This window comes from Falco cherrug, chromosome 8, assembly GCF_023634085.1.
Source record: "Falco cherrug isolate bFalChe1 chromosome 8, bFalChe1.pri, whole genome shotgun sequence".
Lineage (NCBI taxonomy): Eukaryota > Metazoa > Chordata > Aves > Falconiformes > Falconidae > Falco > Falco cherrug.
In genome coordinates this window covers 52,588,563-52,610,457 of record NC_073704.1, presented here as the reverse complement: position 1 = coordinate 52,610,457, position 21,895 = coordinate 52,588,563, and the positions used below count along the sequence as shown (strand labels likewise).

The 21,895-nt window shown below is 41.5% G+C and overlaps 2 protein-coding genes across 17 annotated transcripts in view; one reads left to right on the top strand and one right to left on the bottom strand.

The window, feature by feature from the left end:
• PWWP2A (PWWP domain containing 2A) overlaps nucleotides 1-18,398 on the bottom strand; it is a 41,969-nt gene extending 23,571 nt beyond the window's left edge. For 3 of the 6 annotated variants that reach the window (XR_003563307.2, XR_008733515.1, XM_014286219.3), the window contains exons 1-2: nucleotides 17,501-18,398; nucleotides 3,782-4,749 (exon numbers count right to left, since the gene is read on the bottom strand). Coding sequence is in view for 3 of the 6 variants with exons in the window: in XM_014286219.3 (XP_014141694.2) it covers nucleotides 3,782-4,749; nucleotides 17,501-18,186 (1,654 nt within the window). In the remaining 3 variants the exon portion in view is untranslated. Of the gene's footprint in view, nucleotides 1-1,893; nucleotides 4,750-17,500 lie in introns of those variants that run through there. The other 3 variants (XR_008733514.1, XM_005446653.4, XM_027815931.2) reach the window with 2 other exon arrangements.
• A 14-nt stretch (nucleotides 18,399-18,412) lies between these two features.
• Nucleotides 18,413-21,895, top strand: part of FABP6 (fatty acid binding protein 6) — a 46,102-nt gene continuing 42,619 nt past the window's right edge. For 4 of the 11 annotated variants that reach the window (XM_005446654.4, XM_055718236.1, XM_027815935.2 and 1 more), the window contains exons 1-2: nucleotides 18,413-18,528; nucleotides 20,161-20,248. The gene's annotated coding sequence lies outside the window, so the exon portion shown is untranslated. Of the gene's footprint in view, nucleotides 18,529-18,701; nucleotides 19,207-20,160; nucleotides 20,249-21,895 lie in introns of those variants that run through there. The other 7 variants (XM_014286217.3, XM_027815933.2, XM_027815932.2 and 4 more) reach the window with 2 other exon arrangements.

Sequence of the window (21,895 nt, the reverse complement as noted above, 5' to 3'; positions counted from 1 at the left end):
AAACTGTCAAGCTAACTCAGAGATGGTAGATGTGCACCCAGCTGCAAGAGCAGTAGTCCACACTCACAGTGTAGGCATTGCTGGGAGCAGACAGGCACGTTAAGTGTGGGTTATGTTGCAGTTTGTAGCTAAAACAGCACTAAGCTCTGTCTGCCTTCAAAGCTAACCGACATGCAGCATCCATACCACCACGAACAGGGTTACTTACTGTACCCAGACTTTACACAAGCCCAATATTTTCTCCACTGTAAACTGTTAATCTAGAGTGATAGCTATTTCAGAGTGAAAGGAAAATCATGCATGAGTACGAATAGGATATTTTCAACCTAACTGTTTTTTTTTAAAAAAAAAAAAAGAAAAAAAAGAGTCATTTCTTTCGAGACCTGTTAAGTCTGAAAGGATAATGCACATTCACTATACAACTTAGGAAAGACTTCTTAAACGCCTGATCAACTACAAATCAAAACTAAGACTCTTTAAATGCATTTCATAAACAGTTCTTTTGAACATAAAACAATATAAGGAAACCCCTCTTGTTGCTCTCCCATCTTACCAGTGAACACCTGAGCAAGCTTTGACTATGTATGCTTTAGTACTATCCTAACTTAATAGTACAAAGCTTCCAGGTCTTTTAAAGAAAAAATAACAATGAAAATACTGATTTCACCACTACTTGGCTCATAACAACTAACTTGTAACCAGTTCGCTTGAGCTCCTAAATCTCAAGGAACTAGTGCAGACATCTAAACCACGTTGTATGTGCTCTTTGACATCAAAAAGCAGCCTGCTTTAATAACAAAGTACGGCTTATTTACTTAATTAGAGCAACTGTTTCTGTTTGCAGGAAAGAATACAGAGAAGTGAAACAGGATTTTTTTTCCAATTTTTTTTTCCACATTATAAAATTTATTGTGTGTTTATCACATTCAAAAAGCATTGACCAGTGGGGTTTTTCTTTTTGTAACTTAGAATGCCAAGGTAAAGCTGATATATTTGCAAGCTTAGTTACCACCTAACAGAGACTACCATAAACTTGAGGAAAATTTGAATGGCCATGTATTTAACACTTACAGACTTCCAATAATTCTGTGGGCACAAGAGTAATTTAAAAAGGTAAAAAGAAACTGAATGCTTCAGAAAGACCAGACAGTATAATGAATATATGAAATTTAACCTTAAATTAAAAAGATTTTAAGGGTTTGATGATTAAATCCTTACCCCATTTTCATGTCTGTTTAAAATCTGATTTCAGTCTAAACTTAGATTTTTACAGATGTCATGATTGCCTATATGGGCAATTATGGAAAAAACAGGATGAAAACTGCTTTGGGATGAGCGCTGACAGATTCTTCACAAGACATTGCAAGGCTGAAACAGGAGTGGGTTGGAGAAGAGACAGTAATTCACATGGTCAGATTAGGACCAAAACTAGGAGGAAAAAAAAAAAAAAAAAAAAAAAGTCAGTTGCATGAAAATGCCCCAACGCTGAGCAAAAGACATGCAAGAAAAGCTGAGGTAGCAGTGGAGAGTGGGTCTGATTAGGTTTTGATAGCTGGAGAAAACTGAAAACATTTCCCCACTGTATAAGTGACATTATCCACAGTCTTTACTCAAATCTATGGAACAAAATCTAATTAACGGAGAAATTTGATAAACTTTACAGAAAGCCCTCTACAGAGCTAGTTTTGAAACAAAAAGGACAGATAATTGCTTAATCTCAAAATTAAGACTGAAGTATACCAATAGTACTTTACATCAAGCAGTTATCTTTAAGAATATGTGAAAAAGGACAATTTACTTTTTAAAAGGGTGTCCTCTAAATACGGCATACATATGAAGTACTCTAACATCCTGGATTTTTTTCAAAGCTTTTTGAGAAACACACACAAATAATTCAGATTTAGTCAATTTTATTTACAGTTTGTTTTTTTACATTTCAGAGCATTACACAATTACATATTCTCATTTTCTGACCTGCAAACAGATACCTTAAACGGAAATATTAAAAAAATGAAGTTAGATACATCCAAAATGCAACAATTACACATCTGACAATTCACAAAGTGTAATTTACTAGGACGTATCCTAAGAATTTAGGAACAACCAGTCAGGAGAAAATCTGACCAATTTCAGCAATCAATTATTTACACATTCAAAACAAAGCCTCTCTTAAACTAAACCTCCAGGCAAATGGCCTGAAAGATTTCTTCGGGAAGAAAGACCAGAAGTTATGATTCACACCTATGCAGCATTAACAGCCCTTGATCCCAAACACTGAGCGACTTCTCAGCTTTGTCTTAGAGCTACAGGCATCCCTCTCCGCTTCAGACCCTGAAGTGTTATATTTGTGCCCCCATGTGCATAGAAAGGTTGAGTGTTTAAGTGGTCACTACGATAAAACCCCATTTAATCTGGTCTTTCAGTTATGTGAATTCTTCTTCCTTAAAAACTTGAGCAAGCCTCCTAATGCTGTTTAAACTGGCCTGTGTGGACTGGAGCATGCCTCCCTCAGATGTTTAAGCATGCTTTGAACCAATTTGCACTGGCCAGACTAAATACATCAGAGACTATAATAATCTTTAAAGACCATTTAGACAAGGCTTACATTTCTACACTTCCCTGATGGGCCACCTAATTAAAAAAAAAAAAAAAAAAAAAAAAAGTCACAGCTACTACTTTCATTCTTTGTGTTAACCCTTTGCCACACAGCAACTAGTTATATACTGGGTAGAAACTACTAAAAAAATTCCCTGCAAATAAGCTGCCTTTCAGCTCAGGCTATGGCTCCTATGCATTGGGTGTTTGAGGAGGTTTTTTTTTCTTTAAAAAAAAATTCTCACTTGAAAAATACTCAAGTTCTCACTTTAGGCTAATTTTGATTGCATGTTCAATTTGCTTAACTGTCAAGAAACCGCTACAAATGGAACAACTTTAGTATAAAAAGAGCAGTCAACCGAGTGCAACTTCTGACTTGACAAGTCCTTCATGGTAGTTTTCTAACTAGGCTATGAATTTTGTGGAGCCTCCAGGTTTCTTGCCTACCTTACTTTCCATGTTCACGTTTCAAACTGTGTCAGCAGGGCCCGAACTTCGGGAGTCAGCTGCTTAGCAGCCTTAGCTGCCTCTGTGACGGCCTTGCGGTAAAGACCCTTTCTCTTCTTATTAAAGCGCAACTGGAAGCTTTCTAAAAAGGGGGATAGTTGTGCAAGAGCAAGAAAAGATGTTGTTGTGGAGCCAAACCATGAGATACGAGCCTCCTGTCGAACTAAAAGGCCATTATCTTTCCGGCTCACAGTTATGGTAAGAATACGGGCTGGCCACCAAGGGAAGCCATAAATCTTGGCCCAAACAATGTCCCCTACACATACGGTCCTGCCATCTGGTGTGACACATTTAGAGACGTTTTTGGAAAAGACTTCCGTTTTCAAGGAATTACTGAGCTTTTTCTCTTCCTTTGAAGAGGAGGAGGAGGAGGAGGAGGAGGAGGAAGGTGCATGCATGCTGCCTGGAGGAAAATCAAAGCTTTCAGTAGAGCTACACTCAGAGTTGGTAGATTTCAAATCATCTGTGCTATCACTACTACAAACTGATGCACTGGAAGAGTCAGATTTCTTTTGATTAAGGGTCATGTAAACCGTTATATTGCTTTTGCTGCCTCTCTTGCCCAATGTCTGGTGTTCATCCTGATCAACAGTTACATGCACTTCACTTGTGTCCTGAACCTCACTGCTGGCCTCTTCAGGGCCTTCTGAGGGGCTCTGATTTTCTGAAGGGGCCTCACCTGCTGAGCGGGTGGAGGAGCAGCGAGACTGGGGCTTAGATGCCATCTTGCCACTCCGTATTTTCTCAAGTCCTGTCTTGAGAGAAGAGTCATTTTCTTCATTCCGATACCTTTGTGGCTTTAAACGCAATCGGGGTGGAAGGGAACCTGAGCTGGTGTTCTGAAGACGCCGTGTGAAGTGGACCTTTGAATGTGCATTTTTGGAAGAGGAGGTTGCACTCTGCTTCTTTTGTGCCTTTTCTTTGGCCATTTTCAAGACTTCCCGAGCTTTTGCATGATCCATGTTTTTGCTCTGGAGAACTTTTTTTGTATTTAACTGCGCTTTTGAAGTATTTGCTTGTGCGGAAACTTTAACTACTCTGCTTCTGCTGTGGGCAATATTTGAAACCTTGACCACAGCATTCCTTTTCTGGCTTTCAGTTTGGCTTTTTCCATCCACTTTATGGTCAGTCTTAAGTTTTTTATTCACAGTAGTCACACTCTCATTTCTTCGTTTTTTATTATCCTCATATTTTGAAGAGTCACTTGCATTGCCACCTTTTTTAATTTCCTTTTTTTCTGCAACAACACTGTTTTTGCACTTGTCACATAAGACCTGCCGGGGCCGTAGTTTGATAGCATTCATGATAGAAGTGGGCTCCTCCCTGTACATTTTACGCTTGGGCCGCTTAATTTTCCGGGGCGGAGGCTGAGGTATTGACTGGTTATACGTGTCCCTGATAAACAAAGGAGGAGGGTATGGTGCTCCCTCATGAAAGAGAGGAGGTGGTTTAGAAGTCCATAGGCTTTTAGCTATGCTAGGTTCTGATGGCTGCGCAAGAGAAGAGTCATCAGGGACTGCAGCATTAGATTCACACTTCACCTGTGCCTCATCTTGGAATGGTTTACTTTGGAGCTGCATGGCTTCAGGTTTATCCTTATATTCCCTTTTAGGAAATATGGTCACAGGGATTCCATGGGGTCCAAACCTTAAAGAGAAAAAAAAAAAAGTTACAGGTTTTGAGGGATCTTTTGCTGCATTTATTTAAAAGTATTTGAAAACCTGTCCACGTTATGTAGCCACCATAAAGACGTAAGTCCCAGGAAAATTCAGGCTTTGTATCTAGCCTTATGGTAAGCTTTGAAAAAGCAGGACAGCAAAACCAAGGCAGCAGAGAACATGAAATACGCAGCTTCACTTACTATCAGTTTATCTTGCATCAACAAGATGCCCCCAAAATGTAAACAAAAAATATCACCTAGAGACAGCAGTAAAGAATTAACTTTGTACTTTTAGAAAATGCTTATAAACATACAAACTATACACATCCCATCAACTCCAATTCTAACCCAAGAGTAAATTCCATACTAAGCCATACTTCCACACTAAGAGAACTCTGTGAAGAAGGGTGTCTTCAGGAACTTTTCCAAAATTCTTCAATTTTTAGCATAGCACAAAAGGCCAAGTATGTTTCAGATTTAATCAAGGCAAATACAGACTGCATAAATACTTGCATTTAATACTCTCTACAGAAAGTACCATCACTCTTGATCCACTAAAGATTAGCACTTGATCATCTGATGCATGACAGCCCAAAACTGGCTAGCCTGTTAGTTTGAGTTCTGGTGACACTACCTTTATTTCAACACAGTACAAACCATTCCTCCCTGTTTTGCGAGCAAACAAAATTTAGACCTTTGCCTACTTTGCTCCAGACAGCTCTAGGTCTCTGCTGCCCTGTTTGACTCACACAGCATTTCTCACCACCCTGATCAGCTCTAAGAGAACAGAGTGAAAAATCCCAGTATGACTCAGGCATTAGCTCAACTTCCCTATAGTAACATAAGTAGCATGTTGCCTAACAGGTAACTGAGACTTTCTGCAAAGGGTTATGCTAAGGGAAACATTTTACCAGTTTGAAAGGCATTATGTTTGCCGCCTTCTGAAAGGAAATCCAACCATAAATACATCCATTTTACAACACCATATCTTTCAATCCTCAGAACAGGGCAGGAGGGATTATAAAAGCTTGTTTAACCTTCATTCTGTTCCACTCTACAATCTGCCAGCTGAGGTAGCAGCCTTACAAAAAGCTGTCACTCGGCTGTTCACTGCTCGAGCTCTGCCCGACTCCAGCTCCCATACACACACTAGTGTTTGGCTTCTATTAGTTGGTATTTTAATAGTTGACCTTAATGCAGTAACAACATGATAGACAAAGTTGCAATTCAAATGCCAAATCATCCATTTTGAATCACTAAACTCATCACGTTTATCCCACACCCCACCTGACAGGAGAATGAAGTAATTACCCAAGATTTGTCCTCAGGCTAACACTAGTTCATGTTGCACTGTAGCTGCTCAAAGGCAACATCCTCTAACTGATTGAACTGAAGTTTATTTACAATCTATGGTTGCCTCTCAACTGAAGATAAATGAATACCAGTCTATTTTCCATTCACACTCCTGCAAGAAACATGCAGTTTATACGAGTGCCTACACGTTGGCTTTATTCCTTCAAAATTGGTTTTGAAAAAACATCATAGGTGTTAGAAGACTCTTTACACCAACAAAAGCAGCCACTTGTTTGTCCTTTTGCTTATCTGTTAAGCCTCTTTTTGCACTTAAAAGTTGTAATTAAAGCAAACAACCCACCCAAGAGGTAATGAAATGCAAATTGGATGGATAATTTCAAAAGGAGAACAGAAACAGCAAACAACCTAAGCAAGGGGCAACCACATAATTTTGTCATCATAAAAAAGAAGGGAACTTGAACACACAGCAATTTACAGTTAGTACCACCACGGACACTGTTGCCGCCCTACACCTAGGTGCTGTTACATTCCTACCTTTGAACCCTGGAGACAGAAGCAGGAGCCCAGGTGGGCAGCTAGAACAGTTCTGGTTTTATCCATTGGCGGAAGAGTGCTCTTCACCACAAAATATCCCACCACCCACAAAAGTTTGTTTCTGAGGTCTGGACCCACTCCAGTTGAATTCCACATATCCCTACAGAAATGAGCAGCAATACTAAATGCAGTCTACTGCACTAGTGAAGGCTACAGTGAATTATAAACATTTAGCAGCTGATACAGGCATTTCTCCAGCCTGCAGTCGGGCATTAAACCACAAGGGACACACTCATAACTAAGTTTTAAGTTCCCTAAAGTCCCAGAAGCCCACCAAGCGCAAAGAAGTTGCTTTTCCACAAGCATTTTTCCTTCCATTAATGATTACGAGGAAGTTACTCACTTTCAAGTAGGGCTTAAAAAGAAACTATCCACTGATAATAATTAAATTGGCAATATTTTCAGTGTTACTTGCATCAAGAACTTCAGCTTCTTTAAGAGCAATACAACCCAGATCCCATCTTTCACCACCCAATAAAGATTACAGCATTTGGGACAGTTAATTTACTGTAAGAGTTGAGAACAAGGCAGGACAAAAATCTCTGCTGTGCAAGTTTCAATCCCCAAAAAAACATCACTAAAGTAGAACTAGACAGGAGCATGATATCAGACAGGCAAAACCCACACAGGAAAACATTATTTACAACTCTCTTCATTGTCTCAGGAGCCACATTTCCTAGCCCCTCACAAGACATTTCCACAGTCCAATGCACAAGTCTTGCTTAGCATTAGCAGCATCGATCAGGGAAGAACTGGATGAAGAGGACTGCAAGGAGGCTCTCCAGAAGGATCCTGTTTACCTACTTCGTCTCCCTCCCCCTAAACATTCATTCTACTGCCTCACAAAGTCAGCATAATTAGCAATCCAAATGCATAAAAAAGCTTAATGGAAAGCTCGCCAGATGACTGACACCATGAAGGTATTGAAGATTAATACTGCATCTTAGACTACCTTTTCTTTCAAGCACCTGCATAATACACAGGCCAAACAGCGGAAGAACAACACAGCCAAAGTGGAATTTTTATCTAAAATGCAAACCTTCTTTAGTGAGACACAAAACCAATCCAGACAATCTCTGAAGCTGGAGTCTGTCTCACAAAAGATACTGCTTTAACAAATGAACTAAAATCTCCTGTTCCTGTCTACCTAAAAACGAATGACTTGTAGAATTGGAGAACATTCTCAGATATCATCCAGTGCCAGTTATGTAAGAACAAATGAAGGCACTATTCCTGTAAATGATGTGTCAATACATGAAGACCTGACTAGTCAAAACACAGTCCACCTGAAGTACAAGAGAAATTTGTTAAGCCCAGAGACCGATTATTACTTCCAACAGCTGAGTATATGGTGCCCTCTCTTTGCCCTCATCCAATAGCAGGTTTCATCCATAAACATTCAGGTTTTGTATGACCTTTGTTTCCTCCTTGGTGAATGAAGTTCTCCAACTATGCAACTTGGAAGAACAGTATGAAAATTAAGAGAAAACAATGGCAGAAAAACTCAGGAATGAAACTGTAAATGATACAGGAGAGAATGGTGACAAAGAACAAGGTAAGAAGAGAGTGAAGGCAAAGCAAATGGCCTGGTTTTTTTTTAAGAGAAGCAGCAGAATGAAGATGTGATCTTAAACTTAATAAAGACAAGGCACAATACAGCCCATAATTAGTTCAACAGGAAACACAAGTATTTATTGAGTATACTAGAACTTCAAGCCCTATTTTCATACATCTAGTTGGTAGACCTTGAAGACAAGCACTTCTCATACGATCACGGTAATAGTTTTGATTATACCAACTACATGTTTGAAATAGCTAGGAGTGTCATGTGTATGTAGGTTAGACATAAATGTTGCAAAAACTAGCATTTGGTTCATCTACTGCAGAGATGAAGAGGGTCTAAAAGGCTACCATACAAAAAAAACGTAAACCAACCCAAGCAACCTAACTCGGTTGTATCATCACCTTTACTGATTGACACATCAATGACTCGGCAGCAGAAAACCACCTACTAAAAGAAACAATTTCAGTTATGCTACCTCAGTGAGATGACCTACACGTTTCCTTTGTTAGATGTTGCATGTTTAAGTACTTCAAAGAACTGCCTTAACAACAAACTAAATTTCTTTAACATACCGATCCCAAGCATCACCTGCCCCTAACAGAATATTCCTTTCCTCCAGAAAAGGCTATACTTTGAAAGGCCTACTGCAATTACGGTTTGCTTAACAAAAAAAAAAAAAAACACAAACCAAAAAAACCAACATTTGTGCATAAGTTCCAGTTGTCCACTGTACAGCCCACTCTCATAACATAATATAGTTCTACCTCAGACTTGAAGGAATAGAAGGATTCATTGATAGGGGATCTAAAATGAAGTGCTAGGAAAACCAAAGTAAGAAATAGGTATTTCAACCTAACTTAAGGCAGTTCTGGAAAGCAGTGCACTGCTGCTTCACACCTATTAAAAATTAGAATCAGTTTTCCATGCTGCCTGCTTCCTTCCCCGTAAAGGTGTCCTGGCTCTCTTCTGCTTTGAAAGGGCAACTCTAAAGGAGAAGACTGTTGAGACCCATCGTAAGAAACTTATCTCCAAGAAGTTTTACAAGTAACCAGAGCAATCAGTAGAGTCTAATAATGTTTCCGGTATACCTATCACTCCAATATACATATGCATTAAAGACATAAATAGCAACAGGAATATCAGGAACTATATTTAATAAAAGGCTACCGGGGTAGATGAGATCAATTCTGGCAGTCCAGTCATCTTTAGACTGAGAAAAGCTTTCAATTGGCTAGGGTACGCAGACACAAAAATATGATTAAAAAGTCAGGGTTTATTTCCATTTGTCAACTGCAAGTTAATGAACTATGAAAAATACTAGTTACCCGTTATGTAAAAGCTAATTTGGGTATCAAACCTAGAAGTCTATCACTTAAGTTTACATATTAGTAACACAAATCCGTATTGCTTTAAGCAAGCAAAGTAAACCCACTTTTTTCAAATCAAAATTCTATAGCAGAATTACTGCAATGAATACATATTACTACTCAATTTGTATGCAAAAACACAGTACAGTTAAAAGAGTATTTTTTTAAAAAATAAACATGAGAGAGGGAAAAAATCCCATTTAAATTTGTAACTGTACATACATAAACATCTAAACAATACATCCTGGGGCTAAGTGTTTTCACATTACTACCATGTAAAGTCTTAAGCTCTCATCTTGAGGCCCCAATGTCTCTTAACTTTTGCTTCTCCATTAAAAGAAACAAAAGTGAAAAAGCACCTTGCTCTGCGAAGAGCAGTCGAAGGAGAGAACCCACTGAACTGCTTCAGAAGCATTTCACATCTGTCTACAAACACACTGAATTAAAGTCAACAAAGCACGGTAACTTCCAGTGTTGTGGTAAGTGTTAAATAAAGTCTGTTGTAAATGACTATGATCAAAACTCATCTTCACTACCATGTCAGACAACAGTAATCTCCGATTACCTTTCTATGCTTTGCTCTTGTACTCAGTATCATCCTTTGTGTTTTGCAAAAGCCAAAACAAGCAAGAACTGAAGCAATTTTTATTGCATGGATAAAAGTTCAAAGACTATAATAATATGTTGAAATAATGTAGAGCTAAGTATATATATTTCATGCATGTATCTAAACTGAGGTTTTAAATTATAATATTCAATATAAAACACATTTAGATCATAGCTATTTGAACATAAAGTACATGTATCTAAAACAGAGATTATGCAATAACCTATTTTTAATATACGATTTACTTGGTGTGATAAAGCGCAATATGGAACATATTGCTTTAAGTGGCAGGCACCTTACTGAAAAAAGCATCCACAGAAGCCAAACTATCAACTGAACGGTTTACTCACCTCCTGAGCTAAGCAGACTAGAAAATGCTTATTTCATTTAGAGCTCTAAAAACATGGCACAGGACTGCAGCATAGGTAACTCTTTGGAAATAACACATCATCAAGAATAGATGTTGCCTCTCCATCACACACTCGGCACCAAGAAAAATCTGGTTAAATATATGACAGTTCAAATTAAGTAACACGTGACAATCCACATCTAAGTGAAATATAAGAAGCTTACTACTCAAAGACTTTTGCAAATCAATGTTATGCTTGGTGTTTTTCAAAGAGGTACACTTGCCTGAAATCCAAGCTCTTGTTTCTGGGACACTTTCAAGACAGAGGAAAGACAAGGGCAGAGTATACATAGAATTGAGTTTGAAAGAATACCTCAAGAGAACTGGTTAGAATACCCCAGGCAGCAGTGATTTTTAATTTGTAACCACTGTCAACCTGGATCTACTACTGCAATCATTACCCAAGTGGAAACCAACTAATGGATACCAAACAACATGCAAATATACCAAACATTGTATTAGCTTACAGGACACCGCTCCACAAAGTTAGAAGCCCTCTGAAAGACTTCCAACTCCCAGGAAACTGAATCACAGAAGTTTATGTAGCCAGGATGCTGATGCAGACTTTGAAGAATTACCCACTGTAGAGACAGAAGAATCTCAAAGTTGATAAGCCTAAAGAGTATACAGGTGGTCCCCCCTAATAACAGAAGTGGGAAGGTACCCCTCACCTTTTCATTGGAAAGGATTTACAAGTTAATTTGCAGAATTTCCTTCAGTTTTCTGCAACTTTGAGTTCCATCAAGGATATAAAAGCAAACTTTAAAAGATAGAATGCTTTCAGTTTAGGCTTCCTGCTGACTACCAATTCTACTGGCATGCTTATAAAACTGAAAGTCTGTTTAAGCTGAAATTACAATTATCTTTTAATTTTTACATCTGTTGGTATTATTAGTTTCAAGTGTCAATTGCATTTTAAAGTAGATGCTTTGCCAATATATTTGGAAGTGTTACACAACTGCAAAACTTCATGATTAAAGTAAAATGCCTTGAATATGGACTTCAAGATCATCCACATACCAGTCAGACCCAAGACACATGGAAAAGAATGATACTGTTAATTAATGGATGAACTTTAAGCCAATTCCACATCAAGATGGACAAGATCCATCAGTCCCATAATAGAAAAGAAAAAAAATTATTTAAAGCATACTGAAAATTTCACCTCCACCCTGTCTCTCAACACTTCAAGCCAAGTCAAGTCAAGCTACTCTGAGAAAGCAACGGTAATCCATGCTGTTGGAAGACAGAAAAGGATACTGTAAGAAGAAAGAACAGTTTAACCATCATCTGTTGTATCACAGTCTGACAAAGAACAGTAGTAGACCACAGCTACTTCAGGAAAGTTTGAGGCACAATCCACAGGCGCCCTATTTACCAGCAAGATTAGGGTTTACCAGTTTGAGAAAGGGAAGTCACACTCCTTGTACTGGCTCAAAATCAGAAGCAGATTGACGAATGTTTTCAGTATAAACAGCAGCTTTAACATGCCTTATACCCATTTCAGCAAACCCCTAAAAGCTAGTCCAGTTTTGTCAGAGATTTTCACTTTCCAAGTGGAAACCTGGGAATGAGTAAGCCTTTCAAGAAACATTTGATAAGTGACCGCAAATAACACTCAAAGGTTTGAATGTAGAGACACAAGACAAACTATTTTCATACAAACATTACAAAATCATAAAAAAAATTTTAGGATGAGAGCAATATCACGACAACTTCTGATCCAACCCTGTCCTCTAAGTAAGGCTACATTTGACACTATGTCATTCAATATATAACCTCTGTCAATCACAAGCAAAGTACCTGTAGTAATTTACTCTCTTAAACACACACACACACACACACATCACACTTATGGTTCCAGTGTTCTGGGGATAAAGCAAATATCAAAAAACAAACAAATGGTTGTTACTTAAATGCTAGAATTTCACCAAGCTCCTTTACACATCTGAGAAAAACCACAAAAGAGAATAGGTGATGAACTGTAGGAACACCTTGCACACCGAGTCTAAGTTAAAAAAAAATAATTATCACACCAAAACACAACCCTGAGTAACAGATATTTCTTTACTGTTGATAATGTGTATCACTGAACATCAGTACTTAGAATCTAAACCTTCTGCAGACAAGGACAACCAAATGTTGTCCCTGCTTATTAAATGAAGTTATTAGTAGAAGAGAACTTAAAAGGCAGGAGAAACGTGCCACATTTTCTCAAAACTTCTGCTATTTTCCTTCTCGCATCATGCATCTTAAATTTCTCAACTTGGGTGTACCTTCCCCCCCGCATCATTCTTGGTGTATATGGTTACAACACACTAGATTCACCCTGTGGAGTTTATACCAACAAAATGAAAGCGTACATAGACTGTAATTTTCAAGAAGTGTTAAATATAAATGATTTACAAATCTAACAGATGTTTTGCAGATTAAGACAACACAAACTAGAGAATGGATGCAACAGTCCATTATTTACCCTTATTCTTTTTGAGTAGAAAGGTCCATGAATAAATCAGGAAAAATACAGGATTCAAGAGTTGCCAAGAAAGCAAGCCATAACTGAAAACTGCTGCTAGAATTATAAGAACTTGAAGCTGTCTATAAGAGTTTATTTTCATCATATAATGCTGCAGGAAGGCTTTCCTCCTCTTCCACAACCAAATCCCAAGATATAATTTCAAACACCTGTCTACTAGCAATGTACTGGGCATCTTTTGGGTATCTAAGATCAGAAAACAACTTTTTGCTCTCCCCTTTCCCCTCAAAAGCTATTGTCACACACAAGTGGAAAGGGAAATAGCTTAGAGAAAAAGACAATAGGAAGGCACGTGTCCATCACATCTGTAGGATTAGAAGGAAAATTTTAGTCAAATGAGAAAGCAATAGAAAGTCCAAGTCCTGAATGTTGGCAAAACAACAGAACATAAATTTAATCCCCCTTGTGTCCTTAATCTTTGGGAAGGGGAAAAAAAATGCAGAAATAATTATCCTCTCTCCAGAAGAGCAAACTAAAAACTAGGACTTACTAATCCTACATTTTAAGGTTTACAAATGCTATGCTCATCAGGTATTTCCTTCCTCCAGGTGCAGAGCAAGATTTACACTAATTCGGAGCCAGCAGGTGGCATTCACATCTCACACACCCTGAGCAAACAGGGTGTTAGGCAAATGCAGGACACGGGCAAGCTCACAAGCCTTATTTAAGCCCCATACCTAACAAGTAGTTTTCAATGACAACTTGTACAAAAGCATGGGATATTAACTACAGTCGTGCATGAAGCATTCTGCTATCCGCTCTGACACAACAGGACAGGATTGCCGCCTGCTGCCTGCCTGATGGCTGCCTGCATGTCCTGCCTCTCCTCAGCACCACTCCATCAGCTATACCCAGAACTCCTCACATCAGAACTTTATCCTAACATACAATAAGGCACGTAAAAGTTTATTACTACTGTTGCCAGTAAGATCACATTTCTAGTTAATGCAACAAGCCTTTAGAGCAACAGAAGTGGGGATACGTGCCTCTTTAGATGATTATTTACTGCGTAAGAATTTTTTTTTTAACTCAGTAGACATGGGCTCCCATTCTCTGCTGATTTTCAAAACTTCCTGTTCAGCTGCTGACAGGTACACAAGACTGCCATTAAAACAGAGAAAATACTTCCTTACCTCAAATAAATGTAGTAATAAAGTCCACTGAACACTGAGGTGCTTGTGTTATCAACTCCTAAATGGACATCCTATTTACAGGAGGTAGGGTAGGAGAAGAAATCAGACCTTTAATACAAACACCACTGACTTCATATCAAAGTCCACAAGAATAAAATGCAAAGTCAGTGCATCATTTCAACAAAGGAAACAGAATGAAATAAAAAGAAAAAACCCAAAACAAACCAAAAAAAGAAACTTTAAAACCAGAAATATATGGGAAACATTTTTGCTTTTCTTTCACCTTGAAGATCAAGTAATTCAGAACATGACTTGAGAAGGCTAAAAGAGTTCACTGGACAGGTTTTTAAAACATTGATTAAAAGAGTCTTCTTCGTACTGTACAGAAGTAGCACCCCCTCACAGCCCTGAAGGGAAAGCAGAAAGGACTAGGAATTATTTTCTTCCAAGTATATGATGAAAACTGTATTAACACATGCAGTGAACGCATCAGCTGCTTTTTGAAGCTATTGAATGAGTAAATGCCAATACAAAACTTCACTTTTGTTAAATAAGAACTGGCAGGTTTAAGATATTGATCCCCCTTCATTAGGAAAGTTTGTAAGATTGCATGAATCTTGAATGCACTTAATGAGATAGTGGAGACAGGTGGTTACTGAAAACTATCTTTCCATACTAGAAATCCCAGTGTTTTCATGTAAATGCAGGCTGAAATGTACATGGGTTTGATACAATCGTACTCCTCCTTTTTTTTTTTGTTCAGTGGAAAAACTTGTTATAAGAATTCTAGGCCTGCCTCTAGATATACTAGACGCAGAAAGAAATTAAATAAAAATGCTGATGCTCTACAAGTTCACATGCTGCTACACAAAACAAACATATAGAGAAAAGCTGATACCCAATACTATCATTCAGTCACTTCCAACCGAAGTCATAAAGTCTGAAATAAAATTTAAGTCTTAGGTATTCATGTAACACCTGTTTTCTGATAATGCTTCAATTTCTTACAGGTAGTAAGTTCTTGGACTATTCCTAGAGTTCATTTACCACTGCATTTCCTGCTCTGAGATATCTGAACAGAGACTCCTATTCATCTACAAGTATTTACTTGTCACCAGCCAAGTATTACAGACCTTATGTCTAGAAACTCAATTCCTGTCCACGCACTCTGAAGAACTCTGCTTTTAGAATTTAAAATTCATCTTCTGGAATCTCATGTAAGAAGCACCTCTGAAGGAAGTCCAAGATCATTATGAATGGAGAGAAAGAAGTGGCTCCACTGCATAAGAGAATCTAGGAGTAATAGCAGAAGCCTTCATATATCACTTCTTCACAGTTCTTACTGTGAAGACTTGCCCCAGGGCCTGTGCTTAAAAACAGGGGAAACTGAGATGCATGCTTCCACTGAAGGCACAACAGAAAAGCAGCAGTTTGCCTGCTACAGATGACCTTTACTGCAAAGTGCTGCAGTAGGTCTGGCTGCATCAGGATCTTCCTCGTACAAGAAAACCTCGGGCAAACGAGGGGATGTTTGGGGTCAATGAGTGCTTAGTATGATATGACTTTTCAGGAGCAAGGGAGAAGCTGGCATCTTCCTTCTTCACATCTATAGACACCCTAAAAGTACAGAAGCATGTTTGTCACCCTACTAACCAGGGAAACAATGTGATTTTTGATTTTGCTATTACAACTTCAGACCTATAAAAGAATCTATGTTACCTAGCACTACATCTGAAGTTGTAATGCCTCCTGGCCTGCTTTGAGACATTTTAATATTTCATACTAGAAGCAAGTAGTTTGCAGATTACATTTTAGTACGCGGCTTCAAAAGGCAAGCTGGTAACACTTCAAACGACAACTGACAAACTTAAAACTTAATTCCATAACATTACCCAGAACTTGGGTTTCAGAAAACGCCTGCTGTTTCAAAAACCAACGACGAAGCTAGGTTCAGGACAAAAGTGCTGGTCCCTAATGGCTTTCCTTTTAGAAAGCATTGAGAACGCTGCTGTTACAGAAAGTTATTAAACAGCTAGTAGTAATGTAAAAGGGAGTCATAAAGGGCATATGACCACGCATGCAGCTTAAGGGGGGGGGGGGGGGGGGGCGGGAGAAGCACCGCATTTTTTGCATACCAATTATTTTAAATAATAACCCCAGTCAAATTTCACTTTCCTCTCATGTACTTGTGTAGTCCTTTTATGTCTAGAAAGCAAGCAGTAAGAGGAGGAGGTATTTTCACCTGTAAATAGCAGTTAGATGGTTAACAAGATACATAAGCACCACTGGTGAGTTCCAGACTCCCAAGAACCCCTTGCTGCAGGAAGGCAATGAGAGGAGCAACCCCAGGCCTCACAGTATGGTAAGGCTTTAAGCTATTTTGTGGTAAGAAACAGTCGTCGTCGTCCCTCACCCCTCCAAAAAAAAGGTTATTTAAGAACCATTAAACTTCATTTACTGCAGACAAGGAGCAATCAGATACTAGTAACTACTTCAGGACTGTAATAGCGTGGCTTGAAAACCATTATTCTGAAAAATAAGGTTACCTAGGCAATGTAACACACAAGGCAACGAGAAAAAGCGATCCCAGGGTCTGTACGTCTGTACAAAGCCCGGGATAAATGCTAGCGTTTGCTGCTCAGGTCCTTTCCCCGCGGCAGCCAGGGATGCTGGAGGCCCGACGTGCATCCCAGCCAAGCCAAAAGGATGGGCCCACGTGCTCGCCCCCCTCCGGCTCCCCCATTTTCTCACTCCCAGGGGACAGTACTTTCGTTAGGGGCAACACCGTCCGGCGGGCGGGCGGGCAGCTGCCGGCCCCGGGCAGGGCCCGCTCCCCCCTGCCGCGCTGGGGCCGGGGGCGGGCGAGAGGGGCCGGGAGGGCCTGCCCGCCCCGCCGCGCTCCCTCCACCCCCGCTACAAGGCTCGAGGAGGCGGCTGCCCGTGAGCGGCTGCCTCCGGTCCCCGGGGAGGACGCGGGGGCAGGAGGCACTCGCTCCCGGGCGGACCCACGGCTCCGGCCCCACGGGCGAAGGCGGGGGGGGGGGGAGGGGGGGAAGGGAAGGGGGGGGGGAGGGGAGGGGGGGGGAGGGGATGCCCCTGCCGTCGCGCCCCCCGGCCCCTCCCCGAGGGCCGGAGAGGCGCAGGGCGCCCTCGCTGCCCCCGTCGCCGGGGCGGGGGGGGAGGGTGTCGGGACGGCTCCCCCGTGACATCTCACCTTTTAGAGAGGTCCATGAGGACCCCAGAAAAAAGCTTCTCTCCCAGCCGGAACGAGACCACCAGGGCGTCCTCGATGATGTGATCCAGGGTGACCCGCACCTCGGAGCCAGGCAGCAGCGGAGCCTCCGCCTCCCCTCCGGCCGGAGCCACGGGCACCGGGGACTTGGGCTCGACAGCGGCGGCATCAGCAGCATCCGGCTCCTCCTCCTCCGGCCGGGACGGCTCCTCCCCGGGCTCCGGCTCCGCGGAGCCCCCAGTAGCCGGCGGGCAGGGCTGCGGCTCCTCCTCGGGAAGTTCAGGGTGCCCAGCAGGCGGCGGGCAGGGCTGCGGCTCCTCCTCGGACTCCGGGCTAGGCGCTCCGCGGTGCTCGGCCAGGGGCGAGCCCTCCTCCGGGGTGGAGGGCGGCAGCTTCTCCGTCCTCTCGGCTTCCGGCTCCCGAGTCCCGGCCGGGCTCCGGGCGAGCTGCACAGGCGGCGGCTCCTCGGCCTCGCCGGGCACAACCTTCCCTCCGTCGGCCTCCTCCCCATCAGGCACCACCGACTCCACGGCCTCGGTGACGGCAGGGAGAGGGTCCGCACCGGCCTCGCTGCCTGGGATAGGCTCCATCTCAGGCTCGGCTTCGCCAGCCCCCCCATCGCCCGGCACCGCTGCAGTTGCTGCCGCCTCCGCAGCCATGGCCGCCATTTTCTCTGCTGCTTCACCGCCGCCTCCCTCCAGCAGCGGGATCGATAACCACGGCCTTCCCCGCCCGCCTGGGAGGGAGAGCCCGCCCCCTAGGCTCGCATCCGGCAGCCTATTGGCGGGCGCCGTGCATATTCCTGCTTCTACTGGAGAGCGGAGTAGTCCGTCAAGCCGAGTGGGAACTTCTCGTTGGCCAGCGGGGACTTCATTCAATGAAGAGTCGGGAAGAGGAAGAAGGGGCGTGGCTTAGCACTTTACAGGCCGTTAGTGATTAGAGGGGCCGGGCCTCCAGGGCTGCTCCGCTATCTCATTGGTGGCAGGAGGAGCCGTTCCCGTGGGAGGCCGGTAATTGGCGGCGCCAAACGTCTGTTAGGGGGGAGCGAGGCAGGAGCCGCGCGGTGGCCGGCATGCGCGCTGCGGGCAGGCGGCCGGGAGAGGGCGTGAGGGAAGATGGCGAGGGCAGGAGGGTGGCGCCGGGGGGGCAGGGTCGGTCGGTCGGTCGGTCGGTCGGTCTGTCCGTCCTGTAGTGGCATCCCCGGGGGGGAGAGGCTGTCTCTGCCTCCCGGCTGCTACTGCACCGCGCCCGTCGCCGCGCGTGTGCAGGCCGGGGGGGGCACTGGTCTGTGGCGCCACCTGCCCCTGTGCGGTGGCGGTGAGCGGGGCCCACGCTGAGGGGAGGGGGGTGGGTGAAAACCTGTGGTGAGAGAGAGGGAAAGCGTGAGGGAGGCAGCGGGCCTGGTGTCCTTTGTGAAGTAAATCAACACGTTAAACAAGTGGCGTGAATTTGGTACAGCGGATAAAGGTGAAAAGCGCAGAGCTGGGAGGAAAAGTGTTAACCTCTTCCCTGGAGATGTACTGAATCGGTTGCTACTGTGTGGGCATTTTTTCCCCGCAGGTAGGAAATCTGGTATTTCCTAAAGAAAAAATAATGAAGAAAAGAAAGGTTTCAGTCCATGTATGATTTTACATTTTGGGAGCCCGAGCCCTTTGTAGAAAGGAAGGATTTGTTGGAAGGATGGCTGGGTAAAGAAAAGTAGATCAACTGGAGGCAGAAAGACAAAAGTGATGTTAAAGCACGAATGGGTTTACTGTTCCTAGTGCTATTATCAGAGCTATACTGTGCGGCAACAAATGAAATTTTCTGAGAAGTGAAGAGTCAAATCTTACGGATTGTCTTTAAAAATAAAGTATTTTTTTCTTTCACGTTAGGGACTTTTATTGGCTGGCTTCAAAATTACTACCAACCATATGATTAGAATAAAAATGGAGCTACACTGTGGGTTGTCAGGTAGAAAACTTAAAAATAATGGGCATGAAGAAGTAAGGAAATTTTTGCAAGGTGTATGAGGAAAAAAACCTTGATCAGATTTAAGGCCTGGTACTACACACACCTTTTTTTTTTTTCCTTTTTTTTTTTTTTTCTCTTCATAGTAGGAAAAGTGAGTTATATGTAGTTAAAGTACTACAGTAATGCAAAGATGATTTTTTTTTTAATAATATTAAATGAGGACATGGAATAAATAGTCTTCTGTAACACCAAAAAAGTAATGTATAAGTATGCAAGTAAGACATGATCTTGCAAGATTCTAGTTGTGGGCTTTTAGTAATAAAGGCATGATTAACCTACTCTGTCCTGATCATAGTTGTTTAACTTACCTAACAGACATAAAGACTCTTTCTTTTGTATCTGATACTGATTTACTTTGCATGGTGAGCATAATGTTTGCATTATTGATGGTGTAAAGTGTGTAAGGAACATGTGGGAACATCAGGAAGAACAGCTAGACACATTTCTTGGAGACAAATATATTTGAAATATAGTTAAAAGAATTTGCTAATGATTAAACTGCTTAATTTTTGTATGTTTTATTACTACATCTGTTAAATCAATGGTTTGATAGTGTGGATGGGTAGAATAGAATAGGTTTATTGGGGAGGGAGCAGTAGATACTGAATTACAAATGTATTTTTTTCCAGCCATGTTTGCAGCTTTGTCAGTCTGTATCACAGAGAAACAGCAGATGGATACAGCGTGTGATCTGTGGCTTAAAAAGAATCAGATTTGGTGAGCTTTTCCATAACTACCTACCATTAATATTACTTCCTAAGTCATTTTGTTAGACCATATTTGTAAAAGATCTGTATTCTGTATCCTGAGGCCATAATGCTTTGAAAGATGGCAGCTGTCTGAGCGCCCCTAAGGCTCAATGTGTTCTTTGGCAGAATTCTGGAGAATAACGAGAAGATTTGTGTTGCTACTGAGTTACCTTCATTTCAAAGCTATCCGTGTGGAAGGATTTCAGTTCTAATTCAGATCTGAGATTACAGGTTTTCCTGTATGTTCTGCCAAGGAGAATGCAGTAGTGGCTCTGGAAGGTTCACCGAAGCTGCAAATGATTCGTAAAGAGTTCTCAACTCAAAGAAGCCTGGTCTAAAAGAAATAGTCATAGAAGTGGAAGGAGGACTCTGCTGTTCTTCCCTCTCATTATTTTTGTTATGTGCGATTATGACAACATATGACATATAGAAAATAAACATTTGTTTCCCAGAAACCTTTTACCTTATTCAGACAAGTAGTAGGCTAGATTAAAGAAACATATTAGTGAAGATCGTTCATACATAGCACTAAAACTGTCTTTACGCTGCTCTCCTACGCAAAGAATTTCACTGTGCTTGGAGGTACTCCAGCTGTATTTCAACAGTAGACCAAACCATACTCCGCATGCACAGGATTGTTCTGTACATTAGAAGTATGGTTTTGTTGTTACTGTTTTAACACTAGTAGTAATCTATTTATTTACCCCAAGACTAATGTGAGGAAAAGGCATCACATTAGCTAGAAGGGCTCGTAGGGTACAGGGATATGTATTGTCATATATTCTGTACTATTTTTTGTAATTTTTTTTTTTTTATCAGGACACCTAGTACTATATTCCAAAAGCTTACAAACACTTGCACTCAGATAAATGTTTGCAAAATTGCCAGACAGCTTTCACGCAGGGAAAGCCAGAACTGTCATGGTCCTTACTATAAAACAGCATGGCTTGTGTAGATACTAAGTGATTTTGATTGTGCTAGCCGGTCAGTTCAGTTAGCCACAGTTCATTTCTCTGGTGCTGCTGTGCCATGGCATAGAAGGGCAGCAGTAAATTCTGAGACTACAAGAAATTGCAACTAGTACAAAGAGGCTACTCACTTGAGCTGATGGGATATTGAGATCCAGTAGCTCAGCTCAGCAGGCCTTTTGTTATGTTAAGTTCAGACTAACATAGAGGATGGGCATAAAATGGAAGATTTCCTCTTGTAAAACATCAGTGAGGTTAATGCTTACTGCAATCCACCTTGTTGTAGGTGTTGCTCAGGCAGACCATTACCATTAAAATGCTGTCATCTTTACATCTACTAGAGTCCCCAGCAATCCTTATGCTGGGCATGGGAGAGAAATTTGGGTGTATGGCTTGTTAATGCTCTGAATTGTTTCTTTGCAATAACAGGAGATTATGTGCTTGACCCAAGTGGTTGAAACTACTAGGGGGTCTTAAAATAGAATGTAAACAGCTCTTTTGCAGTATCATTTGCATGTTGAAAGGTGCTATATGTGCTTTTAACAAGGGCTAAATAAGGACATTTATATACTAGTGTAATGGCCAACAGAAATATGATACCAATAGGTAACCTTTAAATGGAAGTTTACCAACAGTAGGCATGTAGA